Source organism: Beta vulgaris, chromosome 1, assembly GCF_026745355.1.
Source record: "Beta vulgaris subsp. vulgaris cultivar EL10 chromosome 1, EL10.2, whole genome shotgun sequence".
NCBI lineage: Eukaryota > Viridiplantae > Streptophyta > Magnoliopsida > Caryophyllales > Amaranthaceae > Beta > Beta vulgaris.
The window spans coordinates 26990173-27003798 of record NC_079202.1 but is presented as its reverse complement, the minus strand read 5'-3'; the positions used below and the strand labels follow the sequence as shown (position 1 = coordinate 27003798).

The 13626-nt window shown below is 36.4% G+C and overlaps 1 protein-coding gene across 1 annotated transcript; it reads left to right on the top strand.

Annotated features, from left to right (window-relative positions):
* Window positions 1–11320: 11320 nt before the first annotated feature.
* On the top strand, window positions 11321–13063 carry LOC109135625 (uncharacterized). Its single transcript, XM_057391617.1, has 2 exons — window positions 11321–11659; window positions 11816–13063. Exons 1-2 carry the CDS (start codon window positions 11321–11323, stop codon window positions 13061–13063), a joined length of 1587 nt encoding a protein of 528 aa, XP_057247600.1.
* Window positions 13064–13626: the final 563 nt, after the last annotated feature.

The following is a 13626-nucleotide window of genomic DNA, read 5'->3' as shown; positions in this document are numbered from 1 at the left end:
TTCCTGTCTATTATGTAGTAGTATCATGTTAGGATTATTCATTTGTGATTATGTAGTACTCATCTTTGCTGATTACGTGTTTGTGTGTGTGTGTGTTGATCATGTCTATGCCTTATTGATCCTGTGATAACCCATTTTTGTGAGTAGTCTCTATGGATCAATAGTACATCGTCCATCTATAGGTTTGAAGATGATGCATCATGGGTTCGGGATTGGAGAGCTTGTGTAGATCATTTATTATACTTTTATTTTTATATTTTCGTAGTTGACTTTGACTTTTAGTTTGGTTTTGGAGTTGACTTTGTGTTGACTAAGTTTTATTTATAAAGTTTATTTATATGTTTTTCGCTGCAAAGTTCTGAATAAGCCGATACGTTATCACACGGATGATAATGCTTTGATGATTCTCTAAGTTTTATATTTAAAAGGTATGCTGAAAAACAGAGATTTGTTGGGGCGTTATAGGTAACAATTAATTTGACCATACAAGGTCGCATCAAAATACAATTCTTTATGGAATTACAACAACATTAAGTTCACAAACTATGAACCATAACAATCACATATTCATACATGAATAAACATTCACATTAATAATCACATAAGCATCAAATGAAACCAATCACAATAATAAAAATTAAATATTTCCCATTTCGCGTACTAAAACAATTCTCACTTAACTCAAATAACTGAATAATAAATTTTATTTCTCAAAAGGTGATAATAATATTTTTCCAATCCACAATAACCAAACTTAATTCCTTAATGAAATAAGATACTAAAGAAAAAAAATTAAACCATTGTAGCTTAGCTACTTATTCTACACTAATCTTAGAACATAATATATAATCTATAGAGTTATATTAATTTTCCTATCCTTATTTTCCTTGTACTTTTTTGGAGTGAATATCTCATCCTCAAAGTCTTTAGTGTCTTCACTGTAATAGTAATAACCTGAATTTCTAGCTCTAGTAGATGTTCGAATCTTCTTAGGTTAAGTCTCATCCTCTTCTGACTCAGAATCATTATCAACCCTGAAAACACCATGGTAGATGTCATTTATGGTCCGCCCTCTAGCATGATTAAACTCATGAATGACCTCATTATCACTATCAAGGATGCCTACTTTTAACACATGGCGCATGATGATCTCTAGGCTAGTGTAGCTATCACAATAAGAATCATTTTCGTCACCACTCAACCCAATCAGATTGAGGTAGCTTCCTACTCAAATAGCTTTTGTATCAGCCATATCCCTAGTTCCATTAACTGACAAATACTACGTCTAAAAATAAATGATACTCTCACTTAGCGTATGTTCCCAACAATAAACAATAAGTAAGAATAAATAATTATTTAAAGCATAAGAATAACATTAAACTGTTAAGCAGGGAAGAAAAATATAAACATACTTAACTAACTATTTAATGCATACATATAATATTTTTATCCTATATGCTCTTCCTACACTACCCATCTCTCACAAACTTAAATAAGTAACCAAAATAAACTAGAAGTATTAAAATAAATAAATAATAAGTAATATATAATTTTCGAAATTATTTAAAGAACCAAAAAAATTAAAATAAGAATTTTCAAACTTAAAAAAATAATAAATAAAAAACTTTTCGCACCTTTAGAAAAAAAACTTAATTTGAACCCCTGAAAAATAATTTGAACCAAATAAAAAATTTCGAACCTATTTTCGAAATTCTGAAACATGTTTCGAAAAGAGATTTAAGCACAACGAATAAATAGGAGCTCGTTTTCTATGAAATTCATTTTAAGTAACTATGCGTCTAAAATTTAGAGTTAGCACGAAAAGCCAATAAAAACCCAGAGGTCCAAGAAACCACACACTTTATAACATCCCGACACAAGCAATGATATTCCCATACCAAGTATGGGCCAATACCATGGCAATTATGTAATTTTTATGACAAAAGTAATATTAAAAAATTATTAATTTTTTGTTTTCCATTTTTTTTGGGGGGGCTTAGTTAAAATCTTATATCATATCTTAACAATATCTTATCATATCAGTTAGCTATTAAATCATATATGGGCTATCTCTAATCATATCAAATAAATGGTATGGGAAAAGTTTCCCCTTACCGAATATGGGAGTATACTTTCTCATCCCGACACTCCTCTGTTTTCCAAAATATCTTCCGATATAAAACTTAGAGAATTATCAAAGCATTATCGCCCGTGTGATAACGTATCAGCTTATTCAGAATTTGGCAGCAGAAATAATAAATAACTTCGAAAATAATAACTTAGTCAACTCCAAAACCAAACTAAAGTCAAACCAACGCAAAGTCAAAACTCAACTATATATGTAAAAGTCAACTAAAATAATAATACAGTCAACACAAGCTCTCCACGAAATCCCGGACCCATGATGCATCATCTTCAAACTTAAAATGGACGATGCTCTATTGATCCCGAGAGACTTCTAACCAAATGGGTCATCACAAGATCAATAAGACATAACCATGATCAACATTCACACACAAAGCACGTAATCAGTAAAGCTGAGTCCTATATAGTAAATAAATATATAATCTAACATGATACTTATAAACATTAAGCAGGAATAAATAATAATATAATAACATAGCAAATTACTTTAGTGAACTGGACTCGACAACTAATAAGTTAATTAATTTAGATGGAATAGGCAATCAAATTAAAAGAGTTGTCCAAACCAAACCAAACCAGTCTTCAATTTAGAAGACGAAGTACGGGCACGACTCCGTACTCCCTTGACCTACGATATCGAGGAACCTTTTAAGTTTTAAATAAAAATAGGACAAGGTGATCAATTCGGTCACAAGAAAAGTCATAGGCTACCACAATGTACTCCAACTCATAGTAGTCCGACACTTCATACATGTATAAATCTAAAACTTATTGCTATTCACTTTCCACTTTAAGTGATTAATAATTTATTCATTTGGTATGACCCGCAAAAGCAGGACAAACAACATAATCGTCAAGGATACATGAACTTCCATTTTTATCTTAGGATTAGATAAGGTGATCATCAACTTAACAATCCAAGAATAATTCTAATATTAATTCCATCACCATTATTTATTTGCTGATTTAATAAGTAAACAATCAACCAGCATTCCATAGGTGAATAACCAACTCACCAAATAAGGCCCTCAGTTCTCATAAAATAATTAAAATAATCAAAAGGTAACAGGATGATCCAGTTCATAATCCAATAACAACATAATTATTAATCCTTCATATGAATTAATAAAATGAAGTTATCAGTCTCATACGATTGCATCGAACATTCATATAAATATGACATAATCATCATAATCAACATGCTTCACACAACGACATAAAACATGCAATTCCACTTGAATATAAATCACATATGAACTCTAACTAGTTCCCTATACATAATACTACATCAATCTCATCCTTGTGACATGATACTAATCCAACCAACACATAGATATGTACGTAACTTGTGTAGACAAAATGCGAGCCACTTTAACAATCTTAGAAGTCGCCTATAGAGAATTCTACGCCTACCAAATATCAACATAACTAAGAGTCAATACCCTAATAAATTTCTATCAACTTTATCATACTTTAAACCCTATTTAAAAGTATTAAACAACCTTTTTAAACATTAAAATTTCAACTATTAATACTTCCTAGCAGTACTAGCATAGTACTCATTAAAAATCCTCAAACTCATACTTTGACAATTAAAATTCCATCATAAGCATATTAGTAAAAATTTCAACAACTTATAATGTGTTCGAAACCCTTTAAAACATGCTTAAACATAATTATAATCATAAGAGTACTCAATTTCATAAACTATAATATAATACTATGATTTTCCAACTCATAAAACCTTAAAAATCCACGCTTTGGTACTTAAGACCTTAGTTTAAACATAATAACTAAATCTGAAATTTAAATACTTCACTATGTAAACTACAAGATTTTAAATCTATATTGAATTCATCAAACTTTAAACTTTAATCACAAAAACATTAAATCAATACTTAAAAAATAAACTTAATATTAAATAAAAATAAAGGAAGAGATAACCAAAGAGAGAGGAGAGGACGAAAAAGTGACAACAAGGGGAAGGACCACCGGCGACACGATAAGGATGGCAGCAGGCTGGGCGGCGCGTGGCTGCCGGCGAGTGATGAGAGGAAGAGAGAAAATCGAGAGAGAGAGGGAGGAGAGGTGATGCTGAAAAAAAGGAGGAAGAGAGAGAAAATAATGTGTGGGAAAAAATTTACGATTTTGTGGGTTTATATAGCTATCCCTTGTGGGGTTAGAGAATTGTGTTTGGGCTTTCAATAGTATTTAATGATTGGGTTCCTTAATATAGTTGGCTTCCTCTAACCCATTTAAAAAACACTTTACTACAACTCAAAGATTTTTAAACTCTTTAAATTTTTTTAAAAGTATGACTCCAAAATATATTTGATTATTTAAAATTATTAAATAATTCTTTTGACTTTCAAATAGTCAACATACTGATAAATAAATTATATTAATACTAATATATATATAAATTAAAATTAAAATATATTTATAAAATTCATAAATTATGGGGGATTATAGTCTACCTTTCTTGAAAGAAATTTAGCGCTGAAGCTCCTTAAAGTCTTCAGGATTGCATCTAAATGATTACATGTTTAATGTGGTATGAATGGACAATACTAGGAAAGGAATTTGGCAATAAACTTGTAGTTGAACTCCCTACAAGTGATGAACAATGGGTGGGAGTGTGGGACTTGTTCTACACTCCTACGCATGCTTACTGTGACGACAGTAGTGTCCTTATAATTTTTGATAACTCAAGTAGGCGGAAGGTTCCGTACGATCTTGAGGGTATGCAGACTAAGGTGATGGATGTGGGACGGAATGAAAACGTATTTACTATGTGTTATTGGCAATAAACGCATGTCTAGGAATGAACCTTATTGCTTTGTTTATGCTTAGTATATACTCAATGCTTTACTATGTACTCAACATAGATGATTGTGTATTATTGTGTTGTTTGTTGACCTGTAATGAACCATTGATGCTATAGGGAACAGACTCGGTGTGCTGGTGTTACTGCATGAAGTTGAGCTTTCGGGGGATAGTTATTAGTTTTGAAATTTTTAAAAATTTTGGTTAAGCATTATTAGACTATTATGATTTATTTAGTTTATGGTTTGAATAAAAAGGGGTCGTTGATGATTCCCGAGTTGTAGTTACATCTTTATTTCTGTTGCAGTTCAGTTTTCGTGACAATGATTTAAGTTAACATTTCTTTCCAATAAGCCTTGAATTTCACTGTGGCGGTAACACTCCCAAAGTCGATGCGATGTAGTCATAGACGTGTATGGATTTTGGGGATGTTACATCTGGGGTGGGTTTCCGGTGGCTGCAAATTGGGTGGAATGGGGAGATAGAGAGAGTTTATTGCCCAAAAAGAAAGTGTAGCAAGTAATATACAACTTTCCATGATGAAAAGTATAGCAAGTATTATGAAACGGATAAAGTAGTTGATTTAGATTAAAGTACATCGTATCCAATATAGTGATATCAAATGAATTGGTTGATTTGTGTGATTGTGAAATGTTTTTAAATATTGATTGATTTTATCTATGCTTACAAGGATCATTGATTTTTGGATCATTGTGAAAGAATGATAGTAACCTTGTTATTAAATTCTTGAAAGATATTGCTAAAGTAAAGCAAAAGATTATATGGAGTAATTGTTGGAGAGATGGTTGTTATATCACTAGGGACACTACAAGGGGGGGGGGGGTGAATTGTAGTGTGGAACTTATTGCCCAAATAATGCGGAATTTAAAACATAAGAAATAAGGAACTGAAAGTGCAAGAGAGAGTTTTACGTGGAAACTTCTTGTCTCAATACAAGAAGAAAAACGACGACCTACTCAGGATTTAAACTCTTCATTATAATAGGAAATCTCCTATGCTTCAACCTATTACATACTCAAGTTCCACTCGGAACTCCAACTCTCTCACAATCTCCACTCTATACTCTAGACTTAACTCTAAGTCTTTCAAGAGTTCCCACAACTCTTTACAAAAGGTTTACTCAAACCCTTCACCCCTAGATAGACTTCACCCTTAGTCTGCGCATACACAACAAGAACTTACTCAAGTTCCTAACTCGAACTTGATACAAGAATTGACTTAAACCCTTCACCAAGTTCCCATTACAAGAGTTCACTTAAACCCTTTAACCCCAAACTCAAACACAGACGCTTAATAATTTGGTTTAACTCTAGTATATAAAAACTGAATAACTGTAAAGGAGCATGGCACTCGTAGGAACTTGAAACTCAAAGGAACTGACTCAAACAAGGAATAGAAAATATATTTCTTTTATAACACTATTCCTTAGGCCAAACTTATGGAATGACATAAGTCTAACACTATGGAAAGACACTAGTGAGACAATTTGAAACTCAATTGAACTTGTATATTTATAGTAGTCTTTTAGAATGAATGTGGGATTAATCATGTGTTAGTGGTTAAACCATTATCCCATAATGTTCCTTACACGGAGGAACACGTTCCTCAATCATCCCATGATCTCCATGATGACTGTTAAACATGGGAGAGAATAAGTTACTGCTCCTTAATTTTTGCAACCACTTTGAGCAATAATTTGAAAATCTGATTTTAATTAGAAACATATTAATTATTAAATTTGAAATTAAATCATTTAAATAAAAATATTATCTTTAAATTTCTTCCGTAAAAACCGAATAATATTTTTATTAGCTTTTGATAAATAAAATCTTTTCCTTAAAAAGATTTTCCATAAAATCAGATCTTTCCTCAAATAAAACGGTTACCTATATTCTAGGCATAATTTCCTCATAGGATGTACCTAGCAACCGCTCTATTTGTGTTCCTTATAGCAACTCTTTTAGGAACTTCACTTGTGGGACGACCTTCATGACGTGATATATTCAACCTCTGATGACTTGTTTCATGTTAGTGTAATATGCACATCTTAAACACACATGTTAGTTAGATAATCATTATTTGTTTACAATCATCAAAACACTACATGACTCAAGAATGGTAGTTTTCTTTTTTTTATCTTCGCCAAATTGAGAAGATATTATGATATGGCTGGCATAGGCTCTCGGGCCTATTGGGCTCTCGGATCCACCATAATTCATTCATTGATATTCGCCCTATGTGGCAAGATTTATGTAAATCGTCACCAACTTCAGTGTGACTGGCAGGGGCTCCCGAGTCAGCATAGAAAAGCTAGAGTTTAGGGGTGTGCACACTACAGGTTATTTTATGGCCATTGGATTAGTAAATTGGCAGGGTTTCACGGGTTTACATTTGGTATGACTGGCAGCATGGGTGGTAAATGCGGTTTTCGTCACGATCGCGGTAACGATCACGATGATGTGGGAACGTGAATGATGCGGTTGTCGTACCGTCAAATATTGCCTCAGACCATGAGATATCCCTAGGATCTGCCTAAGGTGCATTTTTTTTACACCTCTACGATGCGGTTAATATCGGCTCGGTAGATTTGAAAACCTTTACGATAGATGCGATACGATACGATGCGATCTTGTTTTGACACTATGATTGGCAGGAGATACTGGGTTTTATCATTTATATACATAGTAAATTGGTAAGGTCTCCCGAATCTAATAATTTATGGATATAATGAATTGCCTTTATTACCTTAAGTTGCTCATAGTTTATATAGTAATTTTTTGAACTTATGTAGAATCTAGAACACATTGAGTCATTACTTATTGTTGTGTAATTGGAGGTGTAAAACTTATCTATGATTCAATTATGACTATTATTTTCTCTGAGGGTTTACATAGTGATATTTTACGTAGTATAATAATGTAACATAATTGAGAACGTAAGCGTTAGGAGCAATAAGCTTAGAGATGGCCACTAGTGCGGGCCACTCCGTGGGCCATAGTAGGTCTGATTGAAATTTCAAGGCTCAGGACCAGACCGCGAAATTCACGGTTTGGGCGTGCTGGTTCACAGGATGAAAATTCTTAGCCCACACCAATCTGCTACCGATTTTCACGATTTGTGGAGCAGTTCTGACGGTTCGTGTCCTAGCGGGATGGACCGGGCTAGCGGTCCGACATGAGAAATGTTTGGTTTTTTGTTTCAAATTATTGAATCATTGAAATTATTCATTATTGTTACATAAATAAAATCTTTAAAATTAATTAACATATATATATATATATATATATATATATATATATATATATATATATATATATATATATATATATATATAAATTAATATTAATATTAATGAATAATTTTATTATTTTTGTATTTGGTTGAATTATAATATATGAAATTTGATTAAAATATAGGATTAATTGATAGAAATAATTCCACCTTTACCCCATCTTTTAAAAATGGTTCAAACTTTTCATAATATGAGAATAATCCTAACTTTGGAGCATATTTGTCCAAAAAATAGGTCATTACTTGTTGGTAACATATAAATCCATGTTAAATACGTTAATTATGTAATTAAAGACTCGTTGAAAACCCTAATCATGTAATTAAACACTTAAAAAAGTAAAACACCACTACCCTCCTACCACCACGAACCACTCCTATCCTCCCTCACCCCTCTAAGAGAAGTCATCCCCTTATTATTCCTCCCTTGCCTCTTCCACATACCCCCACCCTCGAAACAACCCACCCCACTCTAGCCACCAACCCCCCACCTAAACTGAATTTGATGTCAACTCACCACAAATCCAATTCTCACCACACTTTAAGGTAGCTTTTACAATTTTCAACGTCAACCAACATTTTCCTGCATAATTATAAGCAATTTCTTCAGGTTTCTCTCCTCTCTCACAATTCGCAAATAACACCACAACTAAACCCAGTAACATATGAACCCATAAATCAAAGTAATGTTTGCTAACAAAATAAAACCCAAGGAACCCAAAAACTCAAAACCAATTGTGCCAAGAAATGCTCCTACTCGTGTAAAATCACTAGCTTTCAAGCCATAGAACACCGACCCCATGCATCATGGTTTCTGATGCCCACTGCCACCGCATAGGTGCAGCAGGCGAAACTCCGACGGCGAGCGTGGCGTGCAAGATTGCGATTGCGGTAGATCTGAGCGATGAGAGTGCGTTTGTTGTGATAACCCCAACATCTTAAACCCATCTCTTCTTCATCTTTCCAAATGAGATGATAGTGGAAATCAACATGTGGATATTGTTTGTTTTGAGTCTGTTAATGCTGACATTTTGGGTATTGTCAAGGGTTTAGGGTTCTTGGGGAGGTGTGATTTGGCTGTTAGTGTGTTTAGTTGGGTTCGTAATCGAAATGATTATCAAATATTGTTGGATGGGCATGTTGCTGTTGTTATGATTAGGATTCACGACTTTGTTGATTAATGATTTAAATGATAATGGTTTTGATGTTGATGTTTAAGCTTATACTACTATGGTGAGTGTATGTGCTAGTAATGGGAGGTATAAGGAGGATGTGAGTGGTTTTAGGAGAATGGAGGATGTTGGGTGTAAATCTACTTTGGTTACTTATAATTAAATCTAACCACCATTAATCAGGTGCATCACCGGTGTTCGCGTGATTTTGGCGGTGGGGTGAGTCAATTGGGTTTGGTTGCTAGTGTGATTCAAGTGGTTAAGAGAGAAATGTTCTTGAGGAGTTGATGGGTCGAAGTTGACGCTAAAAGTAAGAAAATGAACTTCAATTAATACACTTTAACCGGTAACAGGTCTTAGGTAAAAAAAGACTAATTTAAGAAGCTAAGGTATTAAAATGGGATTATTTTGAGATTATCGAAAGTTTGGACAACGTGGAGCAGATGGACCAATGGTGGGATTATTAAAATAAATTTTCCCTAAAATATATACAATTTCATAAAAATATACATAATTTGGTTGAATAGTTATGTTTTAGCCTGAAAATCGATGGCTACAAGGATGACATGTGGCACCATCTTGGCCTTACATGTGGCATTCACTTATGTAAAGAAAGTACATGGGTCAGCAGAATTGTATGGGCTAAAGTACACTTTTCTGAGGAAAAGGTGTACTAAAACCCCCCCTTATGGCCCTAAATTGTACTTATGCCCTAAATTGTACTTAAGCCCAGTACAGGTAAAGCCTAATTCTGCAAAAGAGTGAGGTGTACTCACCAATCAACACCTGCCACATGTCACAATATTACTGCTTAGCCAATCAGATGCTCCTAAATTAGGGTGACATCAAGTTACATCAGTCATTTCAAACAGTATAAATAGTCCTTGAAATCAGGGGAAAGGTACGTTTTTCAGAGCATAGTACTATTATTCTGCCATAAATTCTCTCTCTCTCTGCTTTCTCTCTCTTCACTTTCTCTCTCTAAAAGTTCCTTCATATCCCTGATACTTGACTTAAGCTTCGGAGGGGGAAATACCACCCAAACCTCTTGGGTGGGTCTCTTTTTGCAGGTGGCTAGTCGGAACTCAGGATTGGGATCTGAGTCCAGGTGTTGTTGCACAAGTCTCCAAATTGAGAACCTTCGTTGGGAGTTATTGTATTGAATTACTAGTCTCGTACTACGTAACATTTGGCGTCGTCTGTGGGGAGACGCAACAATGACTGATTGTCACTCATCTAATGTCGCTTAGAACCGAAGTTTTGAGATACGTGTAGAGGATACCGTCGATGATGAGAGGCCACCTCGAGGACGAGACAAGCCCTCCGCTGTCGTCCGTCTCGCTGGAGGGAGTAGGGTCCCTATTATCCAAGAGAACCTTGACCGTCCAGTGACGGCTGGTCATCTGGAAACTGTCCTGAATGATTTCCAGACTAGAATGACCGTTGTCATGGAGGAGCAGATTAAGAACAATATGCTGTTTTTTCAGTTTAACCCTGAAAGAGAGGCCGCGGTGCCGCTCAGAGGAAGGTCTCAGGAAGGTCGTCCTAGGACCAGCCGACCTCCTCGGCTTGAGTTGACTAAGTCGTTGTCTAAAGGAAAACAACCAGTTGTTAGTGAGCAAAGAAGGAAGATGGGCTGGAAGGTGGTAGTCCGACCAGGAGATAACATCCCTCCTGCTGGTCATAATATGGAGACGGATGGCAGGGTGTACCTGGAGGCCAAAAGCGCTGCCGCTCTTCAGCGTTCGGCTTCATGCTCTACTCCCTACATGAAAGATCCTTAGTTAAGAGCTCCGTCCAAGACAGCAGGATGAAGTCATGGGCCTTCCGCTGTTCAACCAAGGCAAGAAAAAACGGTTATACAGCCAATGGTGTACAGGCGTCAAGCCTTAGGTAACACCTCCTCAAATCCAGTACTGAAGGAATACCGCCGGGAGCACATACTCACTGAGGGACATGTTAGGTCGCTCAAGATTAACTGGCCGGCTACCTTTTCGGCCAGAATCATGGAAGCTCCCCCATTCCCAAAGGTTAAGCTTCCGTCGATTGAACCTTTTGAAGGTACTACTGATCCAGATGATCACCTATCAGCCTACAAACACCAGATGTATGTTCAGGGAGTTGATGACGCTACATGGTGTAAGAACTTTCCAGCCACTTTGAAAGGAGTGGCGCAGAAGTGGTTTAACAACCTTCCTCCTAACTCGGTGAATAATTTTACTGATCTTAGTATATTGTTTACCAGCCATTTTGTGACAAATCGTCAAGAGCAGAAGACAAGCATTCATTTGGGCAAGTTTGTTCAAGGGCCTAAAGAAGCCCTAAGGAGTTATGTGAAGAGGTTTAACTTAGAAGCATTGCAGATCCAAGATCTGAATGCTGGTGTGGCACTTGAGGCTTTCATCCGAGGTCTGAGACCTGGAAGTTTTAAGTTTGACTTGGTAAAAAAGAAGATAACCACCCTAACTAAGGCTCTTAAGGAGGTCGGAGCTTTCATTCACGCTACGGAAGTTTGTGCAGAAGCAAAATATCCGGAGGCAAAGAAAGTTGAAGAGGCTACTCAGCCAAAGAAGAGTCTCCCCAAGAAAGCTGAAACTTGGGCAATGACCTCAATGACTACCTCGTCCAAGAGAAGCAAAAGATTTGAACCGGCAGCTTCAGCTGAACCCATAGAGTTCAGCAAGGATCAGTATTCCATTCTCATGGAGATCAAGGATCAACATGAACTGAAGGCGCCGGCAGAAATGAAGACGCCCTACAGAAATAGGGACAAAAGTAAGTACTGTCATTTCCACAAAGATTGTGGTCATGAGACGAATGAGTGTAAGCATCTAAAAAGAGCTTTGGAAGACCTGGGCCGAAAGGGTAAAATGAACTCTTATTTACCCCAGTCAAGTAGAAAATTTCAGAAGAAGGACAATCGTCAGGGAAGAAGGAAAGATGACGAGAGCACTGATGAAGACGTAGTGATGGTAATTTCTGGAGGGTTTGCAGCCGGAGGTCCTACAACTCGCGGCCACAAGAATTATTTGCGGGAGCTCAACCAGGTGATGCTTACCAACCAGGCAGAGTCTGATCCTTTCCCTAAAATTGTGGTCAGCGAGCAAGATCGAGGGAAGATCAGAATGCCTCATGATGATCAACTGGTGGTAGAGACGAAGATTGCAAATCTCAGGGTAAGACGAATCCTGATTGATACAGGATGCTTTACCGATATCATCAGTGCGGATTGTCTATCAAGATTGAAGTTTGATGAAAATGATTTAGTTCCAGTCAATCATCCTATTATCGGCTTCGACGGAGGAATTATTCATCCCATAGGGAAAGTTACCCTACCCGTCATGGTGGGAGATAAAGACGCTGCTCGAAGGCTTTTTGTGAAATTCCTGGTAGTACGAGATCTAACAGCTTACAATGTCATCCTCGGACGACCTACCTTAAATCACATTAAAGCCATCATTGTGACTCACCTGATGCTCATGAAATTTAAGTGTGATGGTGGGAAAATTGGATCTTTGTATGGAGACCAGCAGGCGGCAAGGGAATGCTATCTTACCACCTTGAGACCATCATCATGGAAGGAGAAATCAGAGCGGCTAAAGGCTATGTAGGATGAGCCGGCCGAGAAGTTATAAGGTCAGATAAGTGAATTAAAGCAAGAAGTAGAAAAAGCACAAATGAAGCCCCTTCCAGAGAGCAAGCCGTCCATGCTATTGCCGAATAAGAAAAGGAGGTGTTTGGCCATCAAAGAAGACAAAAATTCATCTCAAGAGATAATGGCGATCATGAGCTTAGGACTAGAACGTCCGGAGCCAGTGGAAAGCCCTATTGAGATCTTCTTGAGTCCAGAGTGTCCAGAAAGAACGCTGAAAATCGAATCCGTCCTGGGTCCTCAGACCAAGGACGCTTTGGTTGCCTTACTGAAAGAATTTGAAGATGTTTTTGCATACACTGTTGAGGAGATGCCAGGGAATGATCCTGAAGTTGCTGTGCACAAGTTAAACATTGATCCTGGGCAAAAGCCAGTTCGTCAGAAGAAGCGACATTTGGGCCCAGCCAGGAACCAAGCTGTTGATCAGGAGGTTCAAAAGCTTTTAAAGTCTAAATTCATCCGGGAAACTTTTTATCCAGATTGGATAGCTAATGTAGTCATGGTCCCTAAGCCAAATGGCAT

Coding starts and splice junctions, on each gene's coding strand:
- LOC109135625 (XM_057391617.1), top strand. CDS start 11,321: ATGGTGTACAGGCGTCAAGCCTTAGGTAACACCTCCTCAAATCCAGTA. Junction 11,660..11,815: donor ACAACCTTCCTCCTAACTCG/GTGAATAATTTT, acceptor GAAGCATTGCAG/ATCCAAGATCTGAATGCTGG.